The 18,968-nt window shown below is 49.5% G+C and overlaps 2 protein-coding genes across 2 annotated transcripts in view; both read right to left on the bottom strand.

Annotated features, from left to right (window-relative positions):
- Positions 1 to 16,788, bottom strand: part of LOC131669084 (RNA polymerase II-associated protein 3-like) — a 48,786-nt gene extending 31,998 nt beyond the window's left edge. Inside the window, exon 1 of the mRNA XM_058943699.1 lies at positions 16,769 to 16,788. The gene's annotated coding sequence lies outside the window, so the exon portion shown is untranslated. The remainder of the gene's footprint in view (positions 1 to 16,768) is intronic.
- Positions 3,929 to 4,987, bottom strand: LOC131669180 (chymotrypsin-2-like). Its single transcript, XM_058943889.1, has 4 exons — positions 4,939 to 4,987; positions 4,511 to 4,833; positions 4,169 to 4,423; positions 3,929 to 4,072 (listed from the first exon to the last, which is right to left on the bottom strand). Exons 1-4 carry the CDS (start codon positions 4,985 to 4,987, stop codon positions 3,929 to 3,931), a joined length of 771 nt encoding a protein of 256 aa, XP_058799872.1.
- Positions 16,789 to 18,968: the final 2,180 nt, after the last annotated feature.

The raw sequence follows: 18,968 nt of genomic DNA, 5'->3' as shown, positions 1-18,968 counted from the left end.
TTTGCCGGCTGAATTTATACGAGGCAATTAGCCCATTCGGAGCACCTGTATACGCGAGACGCGTACACTTTCGTCGAAATAGTTTTATAAGTGCATCGCAATAATCTCGGCGCGCTGCTAATTAAACAATCGTTTCGCTCGGAGCTTCGTAGCTTGTAATGAAAAATCAATGCAGCCCGCCGAGGCGATCGGCCAACAAAGCGGAGAATAGCCGGGGACCTGAGATTAGCGCAAGTCGCCGGAGGTGGAGCCGGGGTCGGTTTGACAAGAAGCAGCTCGCAGCGGCAAATACCGATATATCAGTTTCAATTGCTAATAAATCTGCTTATAACTAAGCCGTAATAACTTGGGTCCGAGGGGCTGTGCGCCGACCCAAATTCCAACAATTCCCTCGGCGAAGGTGCAGTAGCTGCTCGCCCCGGCAAACTTCATATCTTAGTGTTTACGCTGGAGTGCGCTCAGGCCGAAATTCCGCAGTGTTCGCGAGCGCAGGACACCTGATAACCCGCGAAGAATCCACCTCAAAAAACTTACATGCACGGCAGAGAATGCTAGCTCTCCTCCTGGAGCTCGCGAACAATCTCCCTTTCGACGATAACTCATCCGCCCTTGACGCCGCCCTGCAGCCCGACCCAAGGAAATTCCAAAAAGCAAAATATTCGACACATTCGAGACAGAGCGAGAGCGAGCTCGTGCCGCATTGTCGCGCGAGGCTTGCATAGCGCTTATACTTCTAATGGCCCCCGGGCGACTGCGCGAGCGAGCGACGCTTTGGCCCTTTTGAGCGCTGGCATACTTGCCTCTGAGAATGCTCGGAAGTACCCCTGTCCCGCAACTCCCAGTCGCTATGGTTGCTTCCATTATGCGCACTATACCCACTGCAGCTCGCCCGCGGACTGGGCAAAAGCACACGCGCAACTTTCATTTCCAAGACTCGCCGCGGGGCGCGCGAGCGCACCACGAGCTGCCTGCCAAAGCACTTATTCTTTTAGAGGAGCAACGATTACAGGCTCTATCGTGCCGACCGATCGCACGGAGCCTCTACGCTTCCGACGCGACTCCATCTCTCCCCCTCTGTTTGGTGCACTTACAGCTCGTACGTGCACTTGTTGGCTGATGTTATCGCCACCACGCTCAGGGATGTTCTCTCTCTCTCGCTCTCTCACAACTTAATGTTTCTTCGTAAATATCATTTTTTTTTCTTCTCTCACCGAAGCGTCAAAGCAACGATTATGTCTGTTCTATGCTAATGCGAGCAGAGCTTACTGGCTTGATAGCTCTCAATTTCGCGTGTAAACAGATTTAACGGCAGACCAGCGCAGTAGCTACTTATTTTTCGCACGCGCGTAGCGAGATTCTCCGCGAGGCTGCGAAACAATGTAAAGCATTCTCGGTCCCACCGCGTTAGGCGATAGAGGGGGAGGAAAAACAGCTTGATCCAAATTTAGAATATTCGAGGGAATGCCTTGTGGAAGGGATCTCCTCCTTTATGCAGCGCGGAAACATTCACTGCTCATTTATTGCAACGTACGTAATATGCACATCCTCGCGGGCAAACAATGTGTGGCGCGCGCGTGCTTCAAAGAATTAACGGTTGAAGAGTCATTCGCGCGAAAAAGACACTACGCGACGTGCACAGAGAGAGAAAGAGAGAGAAAGGGAGGGAGGAGCGGGGGAGAAGAGAAAGGGAAGTAGATAAAAGAAGATCTGAGCTTTTGAAAGCGGCCTGTGCTATCGCTGAATAGACAGGCGACAATCCATTTGGCGCGGCGTACGCGTGCAATCCAAATAAAATCCACGCTCGCTCGCACTCGCCATTATCCAACGAGCAGACGCAGTAACGGTGCACTCGAGCTAAATGCAGTTGGCGTATCGCAACCCCCCGTCCCATCCCCCGCAGGCCGCGCGCTCTTTCTCTCGCTCTCCATTACGCGTGCGGAGGTGTGTTGCGCGCGTGCACGCAAGACGCGGCTCTGCATTTACAGGCGCGTTACGTGGCGATGCACTGCAAACTGCCGAGCATCCACGCGAACTTGTACCTTTCGCTGCCTTCCTTTTTCTCCCTTCCACAAAGGCACGAGCAAAGTTGCAAAGTTTCTTTTGCTTCCTTCGAGAGGAAGCCTTGTTTTGGACATTCTCCAAAATCTTCTTGTTTTTCCGCAAATTCTTTGGTTTCTACGATTATTTCTTCAATTGTTTTTTTCTCACGTAATTGGATGTACTGAATCTCATTTTCATAATCAATTTGAAACCATGTCGCTCAAGTTGTGTCTCTGTGTTTAGTCTAGCAATTTCATGTCGCATTATTAATTCGCGAGGACGGAGCTTTTAATTTTTACTGAGGTGTTTCTAATTTTTTGGGTCAATATGCGCCGACGATGAGACGATTAATCATCGAGAAACGGTACACCACCAAAAGAGGATCCGAGGATTCTACATATGTAATCTTTAGCGAAGATGCGACAATGTTTCAGAACAAACTTATTTTTTCTAAGAAACTACTTATTTTTTAAAGCCGTATTCGATTTATTCGAATTTTTTTTTCATTTTGTTGAAACTTTTTGACAATTGGCTTCGTAACGTTTATTCGCCATATCATTTGCGTTATGAATAGTTACTCTCCCTGGAAAAATTATGATTGATCATTTTGAAATTGATAAATTTCAAAGGCAATCTTCTTATCATGAGCAACGACAGGTATTTTCAAACGTTCGCGTAGATATAATACCGGCGAGAAACTCGACAGACGCGATCGCGACAAATCTGGTGTAACTTCTTATTCAATGCTCATCGAAGTCAGCTGCGCTCACACGTTATTACCCAAGTATTTTAATAAGATCGAGACGACAAGCTCTCTGCTGTTGGCGTTGCGCTCGCGAGCTGCGAGTAACGCGATGCATTTTCGAAATAGTTGGCGAGAGATGCTCTCGCTAAGTTGGCCTGCTCGTCCCATTAGAACGTAAGAATTTAATTAAACGAAAAGACGTGTTTTTCCTCGCCGGTGAAGAGACCGTGAAAGCAGATTTTTCCGCTTTCTCAGGCATATTCGCTCCCCCCTCCCTTCCCTCTCCAGTCTTTCCCGCCTGCCGCGCGCACGCGAAGGTTATCAGGAATCGACTTAGCTCCCGCTCAGGATTTCGACTCTTTTTTTCGCCAGCAGTGTTATTTCGATCTGTTTCGGCAGGCAAAAGGATTGCCCGTACAAGCAGCTGCAGCAGCAGCGGTCAGCTCGTCCCGATAGGACTTTGATTTACGAGGCCACTCGCTTTTCTCCCGCAGTTACTGCGAATCGAGCGAGAGTGGTGCTTGCGTTTCCAAGCTCAACCGACGTGAAAACGCCCGGTTAACTGTTTACAATGTGAAAGCTAATACAACTGGAGCAGTTACCTTTGCTTCGCTCGCCTCGGAGCTACCTGCTATATGGTACTTCGGCATTGCAGAAAATCAATCGGATCTTGAACGAAGCGTCACGCCTTTCAAGCGCGGTATGAAACTTGAACATCAGAAATTGACGGCATGCTTCTACCGCTGAGAATTTTCCGTCTCCTTTTTTCACGCGGTAGCTGTCTCTTGTCGCTACTTCGAGAAAGCGCGAAAGTCGCAAGCGAGACGTAGTTTCAAGGCTAACTTTCCCGTGAATTCCATTATGGCGCTTGAATGCTCCTTTGATTTTTTGGGAGTCTTCTATAGAAGAGTTGTTGTCCCAAACTCCCTCTGCACTTCCCTCGTTTGCACCGAGCTTTTAAAAAAGAATGTGCGACATATTCTCTCTACTTATTTAATATTTATTTATAAAATAGCACCTCTGTGTCATTCTTGTAAGTCGCTAGCAAAAGTAAAGCAGACATTCAATTTCGTTATTTATTTATTTTTTTAACTCCTTCTAAACAATTTAATTTCTGCTATTGTCGTCCCGTCACTGTAAGTCTTACGATGATATTTCCGTAATGATGAATTGCAGGTAGTAGGAGACTTTAGTGAAGACATCGGGGCGTACAGTGCCGCATCCAAGCAGTCCAGTGCCAACGCCAACCAATGTACCGTTGTACACAAGAGGACCTCCAACATCAGTCTGAAATATCCCAATCGTACATTCAAATTTGATTTATTTTTTAAGAAAGACATAAAAATTTAATGAAAAACATAAATTGACAAATGATATTTTTACCGAGCACGCGCCAACATAGAAATTAGGTGCAGTGCAGAGTTGGTAATTCTTAATCTTCATTTCTGGGTAGTAACGTTGGCATTCCTCGGTACTAATGTAACGAAGGTTGGCTTTCATGAGGTAAGGCACGGGGTACGAGTTAGGGCTCATGCCGCCCCAGCCAGAGAAAACTACATCGCTATTTGGTGGTATTTCAATGACGTTAGGAAGCTTGATTCGCTTGACAAAGTCCGTTTCGGTCACGTGATTGGCCAACTGCAATATTAAATCGGTTGTTATTCATTACGAAATCGAGAGGTAAACGAAACACTGGTGCCGCTCGGTCAATCAAAATCCACTCACATGAAGTACAACAATGTCGTTTTCGTATGATGCCCATTCGTAGCTCCATCGGTATTCAGGATGAGCGGCGATTTTAGCTACGTAGTGTAAAATTCCCCCTTTCGTCTGATCAGTGGTGCCTACGAGAACTTGTAAGGTGACAGCCGTCGGGGGATTTCTAATGAAATTAAGCACGCAGCTCGCTGATGTAGCTACGTGCTTTGTTGTAATCAGAGCTCCTCCACAGATGTGTCTGCCGTAATGCCATACGGAAACTTGGTACGGCAATTCACCAGGAGCCGCGAAACGTCCTCCTTTAACTCTGTTGATTAAGTGATCCTCCGCTGCGAAACGTCAAGATCGAATGTTTCATATTGATAATGAAAATATTGAAATGTCAGGAAAACGTAAAAACTATCGATCACCAAAACTGCGAGCTCTCAACTTACCGAATGCAACGGCAAATAGAGCCAAGATGTACACTACGTGCTTCATCATTGTTCATCCAAGTTGGTATAAATACTATTCGAAAAAGACAACCTAGATGGGATTTTCTGATCTTTATAAACGATCTAAGTTACTTATGCCTCGCATATGCGGGCAACTGTGTCAATAAAGCACAGTTGTGGAATAAATTACTTTTTCATTTGCAAATATATCAGTTACGTTGTACGTCGAACGCAATTATTTCTTGAATAATTACCGTGGATTCGCGAAACCTCATAATGCATAATACGTAATGCATAGTGCGATAACACAACTTAAAGAATTCGTTTGAGCGTTCGAAGAACTTGGAAAATCGTGCACCGCTATTTCTCGTTAGCTTTAATTCAAAGCTTATCTAACATTCGAAAGAGGTTCATTCGATACTTTCGATGGATTTCATTTTAATGAGCTGCAGCAAAATATTGTGGTTTGCAATTACAAATGGTCTGAAGATACATCTGAGAGCAGACTTTTGTTTAACAACTGAATTATTATGACGGCATGATACAACGAAAACATAATTGTTAAACGCACATGCATTAATTATTATGAGATATTGCTAGATACTCACGAACGAGACAAGTGCATTTCATCAGGGTAGATTCATAAAGTTGCAAAGATGCAAGGCGTTCAAAAATGAAAATTCATGGTATCTGCGGAAAAGAAATTAGACGTTTCATCCGGTTCTCGGGGAACTATAAGAAAAATCTAAGATCTCTGTTAAAGAAAGGAATAGGTCAGCGCGGAAGAAATTCATTGCGAACGAAACAATCAAGGAAACATAGAAGGTCGGGTAGACAAGCGCAGCAGCACAGCCTCGTAATCCCTTTCCTCCTTGCTACAGTAACAGCCGGAGGAGCAGTAGCAGCAACGGCAGCAGCGGCGGCACTTGGCTCTCGCTCGGCTGGGCCCTAAAAGTTTCAATTACGCGCTCGGATGGAAAGCACACAGGAGACGACACTTGGCCAAAACCGCGCGCGCGAGGAACAATCCGTCGCGCGAACAGTGGCGGAGAAAGAGAGAGAGAGAGAGAGAGAGCGAGTCGAGCCACGCGAGTTTATCGTTCATTCAATTCGCTCGAGAGAGCGGATAAGAGAAGTTTTGCCGTGCTAATTGCAAGTTCATGCATATATGGCGGCTAGTGGTGTCGGCGTCGGGATGCAATAGTCATATAACAACTGGAGAAGGCCTTTGATCGAATCTCTCTCTGGCGCTGTTCATCTATGCGTATATGCACAGTAGTGGCGCGACGTATGCATGGGCTAGTAAAGCGCGGCTCTTTACGGCCGATGCAGCCGCGCTCGAAAGCACGTTTTCATAATTCAAAGGCTCGCGTGCGCGAGGCCAGTGCTGTTCGATTGAGGCAGCCCCTCGTAAATCGCAAGCTGCCCTGACAATGCGCTTACATCTCGTAATTCGGGATCGCTGCCAGCTTTACGATATTCCCAGGCTCGCGCTCGCGTCCTCGCGTCCTCGCGTCCTCGCGCCCCCTGCCGCCGTTTAATGCCGGGCTCGCCTGCATTCTTTTGCGCAAGCTGCGGCGGCCTTTCGGACGCTCGAACAACGGCCCCCTCTCGGCAACTCTGTCCGAATACGGACGTAGCCTTCCGATCGAGCTCTTCCCCCGGATTCGGTCTGACGGGGCCTCCGCGCTCGTCGGAGGCCGACGAAAAAGCGGGCGCCTTGGAAACTTGTCGGACTTGTCGGACTTGTCGGCTCACAAGCAAATTATCCCGTTGTGTGCTTTCCTCGCTCGGCCGTAAGTCGAGGTCGCTCGACGTTGTAATAAGAGTGAAACCGAAGGAGCGAGCGGGACCCTGCGGCGTTACAGTGGCGAGGAGAGCGGGGATAATTGAATACAACTTGATCGAGCCGCCCGGGCGCGTTTCCACCCCATTAAATCGAGCTTAAACTCGAGGCTGTGCCGGCGGGGAATCGTTCTGTGCGCCAGCTCGACGAGAAGAAAGGAGGGAGCGCGCGGCTACGGAGCGCAGAGTTTCAGGTTAAGGAGGGTGGAAATGTTTACTGCTCGGCCAGCTGAGGGAGAGCGAGAGAAAGGCCAATCAGTAGCCGAGGCGCTCGTTCACCGCACACGCCGCCTAGTCGTTTCGCTCTCTCGCTCCTCGGCCCCATATAGTTATATAACCAGATTATTCGCCGGCATGGGGACGGATGCCTGGAATTGCTATGTACACCGGCGATGGCGCATAATTCAATGGAATTTCGGCGGCTTTTAAATGCCACCAGACACCATAGACTGCTGCCTTCATTTCGCTGCCAGCTGACTTATGAGGGCCCGTGAAATTGACTCGCGGTCGCATGGAAGCGCGCCGGCCACTGTGACGCTCGTTCAGTCCAATGCTCGCGTCGAAGAACTTTAATTTTCGTCGGCGCTCGTTGCTTTCGACGCGATTCGGATATCGATCGGCGAAACTGCAGCCGAATTGCCCGCCGTTACTTGCCTACGATGTTTTGACGAAACAGCGCCGCATTTCAGCGAAGCCCACGAGCTTTTTCTATTTTTATGCCTACGGCAAATGTCGCTCCATTGAGCCACGTCCCCCTCGTAAATCAGCAGTTAGAATTAATAAATAGACTCTACATAGGGTCAACAATAAAAGAGGTTATTGCATCGCTGTAAAGTTTATTTGTTCGGCGTTGCGCCGGAGGGCGATCCCCTCTCCCCAAGTAGTTTTTAATCCATTCGCTTATTTCCACGCTTAATTGCACGATAAATTCCAAAAAGTAACTACACTGCTGGCCCGAGAGCAAATTTAGTTGAGTCGAGAGCTGTACTATCCAAGTTTACGCAGTTAACAATGCGTTTATAAGTTCATTCGCCGAGGCAAACTCGCCCTCTCTGCTTGCCCGCTCGCTTTTCGCGGCTCGAGATTGAACGCTGCTCGCTCTAACGATTCTAACGCGATAAATCTTTCGATACTCTAACGATTGCCGCCCAAAGCGACGTTACGTCCGTGGCAAAGTCGCTCGCGGACTCTTTTCGCTTCGCGGCCAGACGTTGCGGTCGACGCGCGCCTCGCAAAAGACCAAGGAAAATCGAGAAAATTGAGCGAAGAGAGGCGCGGGGAGAGAGGCACCTCGTGCGCCGCGAGACAAAGGCGCCGTGGGTGCGCAGGCGGCAGGACAAACAAGCAGTAGCTCCCAAGGATTAAACTTTCACTTGACGCCGTAACGAGATAGCTGCATTGCCGGATTTCGGACGTCGGGAGGGAGGGAGAAGGAGCGCGCGCGCACGTGCGCGCGAGCGTGTCAGTGGCTGGCGTTTGACGTTAAGCCGGCCGCGCTACTCGCGGTAATCTCACGGATTACAGCCGCCCGTTCGAAATCTGTTCGTCGTTGTTCTTCGGGCCGTGTGTGCGTCGCCGATTAAATGCCCGCCCATACCAAGCCAGCTGAGATATCGATCCCGCGCATTGACTTGGCTACTGACGCTGCTCTGGGACTGCTGCTGTTGCTGATGCTGCTGCCGCTGCCGCCGCCGCCGCCGCCGCCGCCGCCGCCGCTCGCTACGATTATCGGACCTATCACCTCCAACTCCGCGTTTATTGTCTTTGAGCGCCGATTTGCCGTTAAATCGCAAATGCTCTTTGGACACTCGAGGCTACTTTGATATTCTGCGTGCGCACGTTTCTGTTTCATCTTTGAAACTAGGCCAGGTTCTATCGGCAACGTGCGTTTCTCCTTTTGCGAGCTCCTGATGATCGGCTTATAGTTAATATAACTTTGTATGGCCGGAAAATGGGATTTTTACAAATCCGTTATCTCTTTACACGTGTCAATCGACCAGTCCTTTCAACGGTCATTGCAAAGAGCTTCTTGGTTGATTAGTTTGCATCGCGCACTTTGTGGGCCGGAGTCAGTTAGATTCGGCGAAACGAATCACGTCACTCAGCGTAATGGAAAAATGAATTGGCGCGTTTTTCGGCGGATCGTAAATCGAAGTGGCAGCGAGAGCCGCCGAGAGCGATGCGCGAGAGGGGTTGGGGGGGGGGAAGAGCGAAGGGTAAGGTATGGCGCGCGAGCACCTGTCGACATATCTTAATTCAATAACTCGCCACTTGAGCGGCATCGAAGAATTTCCAATCGCGCCGGCGCTCGCTGCCGGTAGAGAGGTAAAAATCGAATCGACGGGAATTATGCTCGCGTGCACATTGCAAAGCCCAGGAGAAAAAGGAAGTCAAGTTGGTTTTTCGACACCGAGCGGCGGCGGTGGTGTGGCTTTTCACTTTCTTGCCGGCGGCGGCGGCGGCGGCATTGCCGAGATCCGCCAGTAATCCGCTTTGCAGCTAAGTCCCGAGTAGTGCGCGCTCGAAGGATAAATCGAAAAGGCAGAGGAGAGAAAGGAGGCTGCGTCGAGAGGCGGGAAAAGAGAGCGGCGCGCCGATGGCGCAGACGTTGCCGGGGAATCCGATATGTGGGTTATATGCGCACTCGCTCCGACGAAATTAAACAATCCGTCTATATCCATTAAGCGATGCGGGCATGGCTTGCGGCTGTACGGCAGCTGAGAGGGATTAGGGGGCGAGCAGGAGCTTTGGAGCGCCGCGTCCTGTCACGGCTATCTGCCTTCCGAGACGGTGGCGGCCGATAAGGACTCCCACAATTAAAGATCAAGAGTGGATTAGAGGCGCCGGGCCTGTTTGTCGAGCATTCGATTCTTACTACTTGATTTATTGGCCACGCTACAGCTGCCTCGCTTGTCGTCCAAGCCGCCCGCCTCGCCGCTCGCGATTCATCATCCTTATAGTTTTATTTATATTTTATTTCGATTAGCGCTAACCGCTCGCAGTCATTCGTCAACTCGTTACGGCGCAGCTGCCTCGGTTCGGCCCGCACGAAAGCCATCAAATGGCACATGGACGTTACCTCCACTCCATGCATATAACAGGCACGCTGCATTAATAACTTCCTATCAGTTGGAAATTAGCATCGACTCGCCGGTAGTTAGCTCGTGCAACTGGCGCACGTAAAAGCCGGAGCGGCCCTTTTATCAAGGGTATCAAGCGGTTCCCTGAACGCCCTTACGCACGGCTCTCCCTTTGATTAGACCGCCGCCCGGCGCAACATTATGCGCGCGGAGGGATGGGGGGAGGGGGGGGGGAGGCAGGCACGGCGCGCCCGTGAAACTCGAGTTGCGCGTCGGAGCCGGGATAGAGCTTCCAGTCTCAGGATTCTCTCGCGGAGATGGACTGCGTTGCGCAACACCGTGCCGCCGCCTGCACATCGCCTGCACACTGCCTGCCACTTGCAATCGATCGCTTCGCTAGCGGCGCGCCCCGCACTAGAGCCAGTTTTCAGGAGAAGGCAGTAATTCGCTCGTAAAAGATTTATCCGCTCGTGCCTGTTAAATGTTTATGACGGGGAAACAGAGGGGAGCACGGATTTGTGCTGATTCTATTGGCTCGAAAACGCTTTTTTCCACTCGCCCTCTTGTCTCTAGTACTGCCGACGGAAGTATTTTATCGGTGGATTGCGCGCGCTCACGTGTAATTGTTTCCTGACGCGGTTATCACTCTTGATGACTCTCGAGCGATTCTTTGTTCCGCACTCAAGTTGCACGTCGCGGCCTTATTCTTTGCACACCGTATTTGGAAATCGGTCGTCGGTAGAGGAAGGAGCGTTTGTTGTGGACCGCCAACGACAGAGACTAATGGACGCGCAAAGCGCTCGCAAAATCTCGGTAACGAAGTCGCGCGAGTGCGGCGCTTCTTTTGGGCGCACGCTCGCGAAAGCTATAGCTCTCTCGCGATCGGACGTTAAAGTTTTGCTGATGAGGCACGGAGTCCGGCCAACCGAAGCGATTAGCGAACGGAGAACAAGTTGTTATCGACTTCGTGGCAAAGCACTCGGTCAATCGTTCGTGTCACGGCTCACTTGGCGCGCTGCTTTTGAGTGCAGGCTTTCGCAGTGACACAGAAGACGTATGGCCTTTTCTCTCTCGCTCCCACGGGTTCGGGCTTTATCGAGGCTGTTTCATCGATTATAAGTTGCAATTTGCTGCTTAGCTGCGGAGTGATTTTTAATCCATCTCGATTATCCATCCATACGATCATCCGTCGCCTACTTATTTCTCTTCGTAATGCGTAGTCTTGTTTGCGTTTCACGCGGCTCGCTTCACGAGCAGCAGGGAAGGTCGACAGTGAAAATCAAATTAATCATGCCGAAGCGTAGTTTAGAAAAGCGCTTACACACCAGACAAAAGTGGCTGATAAAGAAATTTTCCAGCTGACTGGAAAGCCATCGTCAATATCGATCAGACCGAAATTCCCCATCGAGAACTACTGCAACATATATCAAAAGCGTAGGACGGAAAGAAATAAGTAAAAGAAGGTGGAGACGAGAAAGAACGGAAGAAGAGGGGATGAATCCTTTATAATTCGCATATTCTTACGCAAGAGAGGCGGAAAAAATGACGAAGATTCCGCTGAGTCAGCGGGTTTGTCTCTGGGCTTTTCACTCGAAAACCCAAATCGGACGCGACGCCGCCGAAACACACTCGGGAGATCGCACCAGCGAAAGGGGAAAGAGCTTGGTCGCGCCGTGTAACGCGTCTATCGCACTTGAGCTCGTCGTAGCCAAGAGCGCGCGCGCGCGCGTCCGATAAACGATTAATCACTAAGAAATCGAACCACCCACCGTGCCTAATCAGTCGAGTTGCGAGAGTGTGAGAGCGACGGAACTCGGATTGGCTATCGAACGAAATTTCGTCGCATCACCGTTACAGCTGCGCCCGCCTGTGCGTGTGTATTTTTGTAATCCAGCACGCCAAAGCACTGACGTTGAAAGATGGTAGAGTGTTCCTTCCTCTCTTGCGCGCTGATAGATCCAATTTACAGCGGCGACTGCGACTGCGTGTATGTGTGTGTGCTGCTAAGGGTGAACGCAATTTTTAACTTGCAGGGTCTGCAACGGAAATGCGCGCCCAGCCGCGACGCTCAACTTTTGAGGGATTATTGCACTTTATTTTAAAATGTTTCTCTTTTCCTCGTAGATTCTCTCTTTCTGCGAGTTCGTTTTGCTCCAAGTCCGAGAGGTGCTACTGGCGGCCCCGCTACAAGAGAGAGAGAGAGAGAGAGCACGCGCTTTTTCCTTTTTTATGAACAGACAGATCGCCAGGATTTTGAGATTTAACGAAGCGACGAGAACGTGCTGTTGGCGACCTTTCCAACTCTAGAACGCCAATCGTTAGTTTTGGGATTCTCCTGTGACCTACGCTGTTCAAATAAAAGTTTAACTTGTCAATCAAGTTTGAAACGGAGATTTGGATATTGGAAAGTCGTATCATTCGTATAACATTTATAAAGCAAATACCGAAATTCGGAAACATTTTACTCTAACAATTAAAAGCTTAATCGAAAATTCCTTTTACGAATGTGAAAATACCTTCAAGAATTTTTTTCAATTTCACTCAAAATAAACACTGAAAAATCGACTAGGTTCCTTTTTCTTACACGAACGTATATTTTTTTAAATTAACTTTTTATTAATGCTTGGGGCTAAGCAGGGTTATTCAAATTTCAATCTACTGGGTCATGCGATTATCGGTAAAATTTAGTATTACTAATAATAAATATGAAGGCCATATAAAATCGATCTACTTTACGATATACTTTTGAAAATTGTCATAACGCTGACGGAAGTGTAATGAACTTCAACTTTTATATGAAAAACGAATGCTCGATCGTCACAGAAATCCACATACTCTAAAAGTCAAATCGGAAAAGCGACGAGAACTCAAATATATGGTGAGATAATAGCCTGATCAAAGTGAGGGATCACTTGGATTAGTAAACGAAAAACACAATCATCCGTCGATCAATTTCGCACATAATTTGAATTTTCAAAGCATCTCCCCCACGCGTGGCACTCGATCAAACGTGGACCGTCATCGCGCGACGCGGTGCGAGCAGGTTCGCGACCGCGAAAGTTGGGTAGCCCGCGCGCACTTGACGTATTGGCTGTTCGTTCCTCACAATTGAATATCGATTAGGACATACACACAGCAACAGAAGCAGAAGCAGAAGCAGCAGCAGCAGCAGCAGCAGCAGCGGCGGCGGCAGCAGGAGAGAGAGAGAGAGAGAGAGAGAGACGAGGGGCTGGTGATCGGGCACTCGAAGCAAACGCTAATTACCAAGGCGACAGGCCATTGCGGTCTCGGCACTTGGCCGCACCACCCCTAATGTAGGTAGACGCGGGCGCGCGCTTGCCTCGCTTCGCTTCGCACCTATATGTCGGCGATTACGTCGTACAGCCTTGAGTGCTTCTCCCTGCCTCGCTTCACGAAGAGGTGTCCACAATTACATCGGGCTTTTATTCTCCTCTTCGCTTTGATCGCGCAGTCAAGGCTAATTAATATTCCGCGCGGGTTAGAAAAACTCGAGGTAATACTTCTTTAAGCCTCTCGCGCTCGCCCGCGCTTGTTTCTAAGCCGCAACCTAGCTATTTTCGCTCGCTCCGTGGTTGCGCCAAACAAAGGAGCGAAAAAATAATAGCGCGCCCGGCAAGAAAAAGCGACACACACACCTACGTCACAATCGTATCTCGGGCGAAAGGGCGGAAACTCGAGTCTCGGGGGTCGCTTTTCTCTCGATCTCCCTTTGAGAATGAGCTTTCCGCATGACTAATTCGACCGAACGACTAACGAAAAGATATCGGCTCGACCCGTGTGTGTCTGTCTTTGTAGCGAGGGAGTGAAAACTCCTCTGCGAGCGATCGCCACACATATATACCTCGGATACGAGAGAAAATTCACCGGCACCTACCGAAGAACCGCGACGGGCCAAGGCTTGTTTCGAGCAAAGGAAAAGAGAATTTACGTTTATCGGCAAATCAGAAGTCGCAAAGTACGATTGACTATAACGCACTCGCGGCTCGGAGTAAACAGAAAGGAAATCCAGCACTCGTCGAGTGAGAGAAAGAGAGCACTCGACTAGTCCTCCTGGCGGTGCACGCAGGTCACGTATGCCGGCGCAGCTTTCCCACGCCCCCTCGTTTTCTTTTGCACTCGCGCTTTCTCTCGCTGCTGCTGCTGCTGCTGCTGCTGCTGCTGCTTGCTGCCGTCGCACACTTGATTGGAGTGCAGCAGTTAAAGCGCTCAGCGCTAAAGACCTACTCGACCACTTTCTTAACTATGTAAACTATCCAAATCCCCCGATAAACTAGACACAAGGGCGCTCGTCCCTGTTTGCCGTCGGGAAGGGGAAGTAGGCGGCTCATTGCGGATCATTGCTCTCGTGATCCGTCGTCGTCGTCGTTGCGAGCGAGGGCTCTCCAATTAGCCTTTGCACGAATCCAGCCACTCTGATCTCTCTATCTGTCCCTCGAAGCTTTCTTGGCTGGTCTGCTTTCTTCGCGGGCTGCTTGAAAAATTCAGTTAACTCTCGGGGATTTCGCTCTTAATTGTTGCGCCCCGACGAAAAACCCAGCGCCGTAATTGAAGCATTGCTTTGAGCGGTTTGAACGGTACGCCGTTGTTTGCGCGAGAGCAATGGCGAAAAAGCTGGAAAAAGGAACGTCACGCGATCCGTAAACACAGAGAACAAATGATCGGTAAACAAGAGACGCTGCCCCAGCTCGCGCTAGCCGACCGAGATAGAAAAGTCGAGCTCGATTTTGACTTCCGCGTACGGCGGGCCAGCTAGCACTTAAGCTCGAAACACGATATGCGCGGAGGCGCGTGTCCAATTCCAGAGGAGAGAGAGAGCGAGAGAGAGAGAGAGTGAAAAACCATACGCGTAGGCAGTATATAGGGAAATCCGTTTGTGCAATGGACGCGGCAAGGCAACGGCGTCTTTTGTGCTCTGCTGTTTGCCCGGCTAAGTGACACTAATTGAAAGTCCACGGAGCAGCGCCAACATATTGATTGCCAACGCACGCCGAGCGAGTAATTCGATCGCGACTCTAATTTATCCTTGTATTGGGCTCTATACTCTCTGCCGCTACCACCGGCGTGCACCGCGCACGCGACACTCGATAAATCGCCCATTCAATGGCGCTCGACTATTCGGCTATTGCACCCCGCTAATCGCGTTTATGGCTTATTACCTCGTTCGTTCCGTTCGTTCCCCGTACTCGCTTTGTCAAAAGAAAAAATAAAAACACCTCTCACAGTTCAAAGAACGATCAATGATAATCGAGCGGTTAAGAAGGCTAAGGCTTGTTTCATTCGGCTAAAGTTCGTCGTTTTGGAAAACAAAGCAAGTTAAGGCAGAAAGAGGGAGACATATAGGGGAGGGCGACAGTCGGGAAGGACGGAGTCTCGGCTGCACTCGCGATACACGAATGGCTCCATTTAAGGATTAAACTCCGCTGCAAGCGCGTCGAGGTATTCTTCGCAAGGTGGGTAGTCTCTCTTTCAATCCGTTAATTGAGATACAAAGCGCAGCCCGTGTCCTTTAGCTTCTGTCTGGAAATTAACGTTTTCATTCCGCGCGCATCAAAAGCTATCCGTTGCCAGCGCCGCGGGGCACCAAGTTCAAAGCCACAGCACCGAGTAACTCACTCAAAGCGGCAGCCAATCGCTTTCGGCCAAGTTTAATATTACTATCGAAATGCAGCACCTACGTACAGACATCTACGTAGATGCCGACAAAGATACATCTCAGAATGCGGTCACAGGTACGTCGCGCTATGAGCGCGCAGTTGGCGAGCAAATACGCGGCAGCGCTGCAGCGGCACGGCGACGGCAATGACCGGATTTTCGTTCTGAAACTCGCTTCGCGTGAGTAGACGACAATCGTTGTTGATATTGACATGACGATGGTTGTTCGAACATTCGTTTATCCCGCGTGGCAATTTCGCGAGCTTATTTCGCAACGTTCCTAGATTTGAATGAGGCATCGTTGCGCGATGCTCGACGCGGAACGGCTTTTATATCGTATATTTCGTACTATATGGGCACGTAACGACGACCGAACACTTGTTAATGCATTCGAGTAATTAGTCCTGTAATATACGAGCACTTTTAATAATAAAGCCGTGCGCAGCGAACGCTGGAAAATAACGTTAAGTCCCATTGCGAGCGCTTTCGGTGCGAGTTCAAGTAGTTTGAAACGAATCGCGTCAGCCGTAGACGCAGGCGTACGGGCGAGCCGCGGAAAGTTGGCTGTTCGTGTCGAGCGGACAGGTTTTTGAATTTTTCGAAAACTTGACAAATGAATCCGCGAGGGAGGAAGAAAAGGAGGCCGAGAATCACGCGCGGAAAGCTCGGCTCGCCGACGCGCGACGCTTGCATAAAAAGCACTTCCCGCGAAAAAGACAGCGCGGAATTGCCGATCGCGCACGATCGCCTCTTGCGGCCGCACTGGAGCATATCGCGCGCACAAGTGGCTGCCGCCGAGACTCAGTAATAAATCGCAAGAAACACTATAACTCTCCCGTCACGTTGTACGGACTTTGGAAGTAGAAGTCTTTTATTGCTCGCGCGCTTGATATTTCTTGCCTTTGAATTCCGGCCTTCTCTCGATCGCACGGCCATGCATATATATTAGGCGAGACGAAAGGAGAGGAGAGGTTGAATCGTCGTTCAGTCTCGCGTAAATATGCCAGTGCGCGCAACGATAATGCGCAAGCAGATAGCACACGTGCAGTGCACGTACGCCAAACGCCACAGATAAGACCCGTTCGACTATGCCATGCCTCTCTCTCTCCCTCTCTCTCTCTCTCTCTCTCTCTCTCTCTCTCTCTCTCTCTCTACATATGTATCGTATTGATTGAAAACCTTGGCTTCCGCTGGATTTGTGTTTATACGCATGCTGGGGTGTTCGCGCTTACCTTGATCATTTGTATCGGGGCAAAGACGAGATATTATTTCCTGACTAGGAGGACCCTTCTCAGGCGATCGTCTCATCGCCTCCTCCCGAGACGATTTAAAGCTCCTCTCGACCAAAATTCTTGGACGTAGCATGCCATTCGATTTCGTGAAAAACGACAACAGCCTGAGATTATCTGAAAGCTGGAAAATTATCGCGGACTTAATTAACAATTACACACGGAGAGCCGAGAAAGCCAGACGTAATAAAGTGTAACCAGCTTAGTAAAATCGCATTGCAGGTACTAGTTGCAGTGTAGTCCCTGGCGCGCTCACACTCATTTCACTTCCGGCCGGCTTATTTTTCGTCTTTTCTAGTTTAAAGTGGGTTGAGAGGGGAGGGGGGAAGGGGGCGCCATTCATTAATCTTAATTATACGCTCCGCTCCTTGGCTAATTCCAAGGTGCGCTCCCGCCTCGACTTCGCTGCCGTTCTTTTCGCAGAGTGCGTTGATGTAACGAGTCTTTACATCAGCTTTGCACCGAGAGATTTGAGTGAACTTAGCGACTTGACTATTATAACGGTCGCTTCCAATTATCTGAGATTAATATTCATTAGCGTCTTGCGACGAGAGAAAAATGCCGTTTTGTCGGTCAAGCAAAAGCTTGGGAATTCTTCAAGGAGGAAAAGCCCCGTGGAAATGAGAAGATATGAGCCACCTGAGATTCAAGACGCGATTCTCCGCGCGCGTTGCGGTCGGAGCGAAGGGAAGCGTAATAGAAAAGAGTCGTGATTAGAGATAAGTCGAGAGAGAGAGAGAGAGAGAGAGAGAGAGTCGCACTTTTTGCTTTTCTCCCTGGGCAATTCATCCTCCGAAAGAGAGAAGGGATCTTTTCTCTTCTGTTCCAGCGATACCTAGGCGAAGCAGTAGTTTAGCCGGCCATTAAGTTGCACTCGAGCGCCGCATTGGCTTTTTTCCGCGAAAGAGAATGAAAGACAGCGCGCGAGGGAGGCCGAAACTATCCAGCTAAATTCAAAACTGGAGTGCGAACTTTATTGGGCGGAATCGCGGCTGCGCGAGCCCAGGCGCAAGATTACTTCCTGGGCGGGATGCCATTGAAACTTCCGTAAGAGCGCCCGGTTAACTGAGTTTTCGGCTCGACTCAGAGAGAGAGAGAGAGAGAGAGAGAGAGAGATGGAGGTCTTTTTTCTGCAGATTTGCCGCTATTTTAGCCTCGGCTGCTCGCTCACTCGCCCCCTGTGTTTACTGCATTGCGCCTCTTGAGCTTTGCACAATCTGGTTTTTGGAACCTATGATAAATTGTTTCACTTCTGCATTGAAGCTTGGTAGTACCAGTTGCTTAAATGGGAATTTCACTCGACCTTTACAACAACTTTTGATAGCAAAGGGTGCTTGATCATAACGTAGCAATTGCATCGCAAAGCGTTATTTCTCTTGACAATTGTTAATATTCCTCAATGGCAAATCGATTTCGGTTAATAAACGTCATTATATCTGTGAAAATATGACTCGTAGCGCGATTCAACGCATGAAAAACATAAAATTTGACGAGGGCACAAATGGAGAAGTAAGTATCCGCTAAAGCGCATCATCGCGTAAAAGCACTGCATTAGTAAATCGTTTGTCCCGATCCGCTCGTCGTCGTCGTCGTCTTCGTTGTCGGCGTATCTCGATTATAAATATAGCCCCGACCCTCGAAAGCGAGTGGAAAAAGAGCGCAGCAAACCTGCAAAAGCACTTTTGCAGCGCGTAATTACGCCTTTGTCGCATCGCAGAAGAGGCTTCTTGACGAATCTCCGGGGCAGGGCGACAGAGCGAAATACCATCGCGGTGCAAGGAAATGAGGTATGTCTCTCCCTCGCCTCGAATACATCTCCAGGGAAATACTTTGGTTTCCGCGCAGCCAAATCGAATTTCCATGGCGAAAATCTCGCGTGCCGGTTGCGTCGCGATTCACGCGCGCCCTTTATTCTCGCGTGCGCTGTCATATGTTAATTTTCCATTTGGAAGCTTGGACTTGAAATCAACCAATCGTCTCGTTAGAGATAAAAGCTTTTCCTCGTCGAAACACATACAGAGACACGGGCAGATAGCGAAAATCAATCTGCCAACAAGTTGTGCTTCGAGCGTGCAAATAGCGCGTAGGGCTGGAGCGCATATACATACAGCCTTAATCGCAATGGCAAAGGAGAGCGAGAGAG

This window comes from Phymastichus coffea, unplaced genomic scaffold (assembly GCF_024137745.1).
Source record: "Phymastichus coffea isolate CEN01 unplaced genomic scaffold, Cenicafe_Pcof_1.1 PCOF00087, whole genome shotgun sequence".
NCBI classification, from domain to species: Eukaryota; Metazoa; Arthropoda; class Insecta; order Hymenoptera; family Eulophidae; genus Phymastichus; species Phymastichus coffea.
The sequence above is the reverse complement of the archived record's forward strand: the minus strand, read 5'-3'. Positions and strand labels throughout refer to the sequence as shown.

Bases quoted from the DNA above. Each gene is read 5' to 3' on its own strand.
- LOC131669180 (XM_058943889.1), bottom strand. From the start codon at position 4,987: ATGATGAAGCACGTAGTGTACATCTTGGCTCTATTTGCCGTTGCATTC. The intron at 4,834-4,938 runs GTAAGTTGAGAG...GACGTTTCGCAG, and splicing joins TCTATTTGCCGTTGCATTCG to CGGAGGATCACTTAATCAAC. The intron at 4,073-4,168 runs GTAAAAATATCA...GGGATATTTCAG, and splicing joins TCTATGTTGGCGCGTGCTCG to ACTGATGTTGGAGGTCCTCT.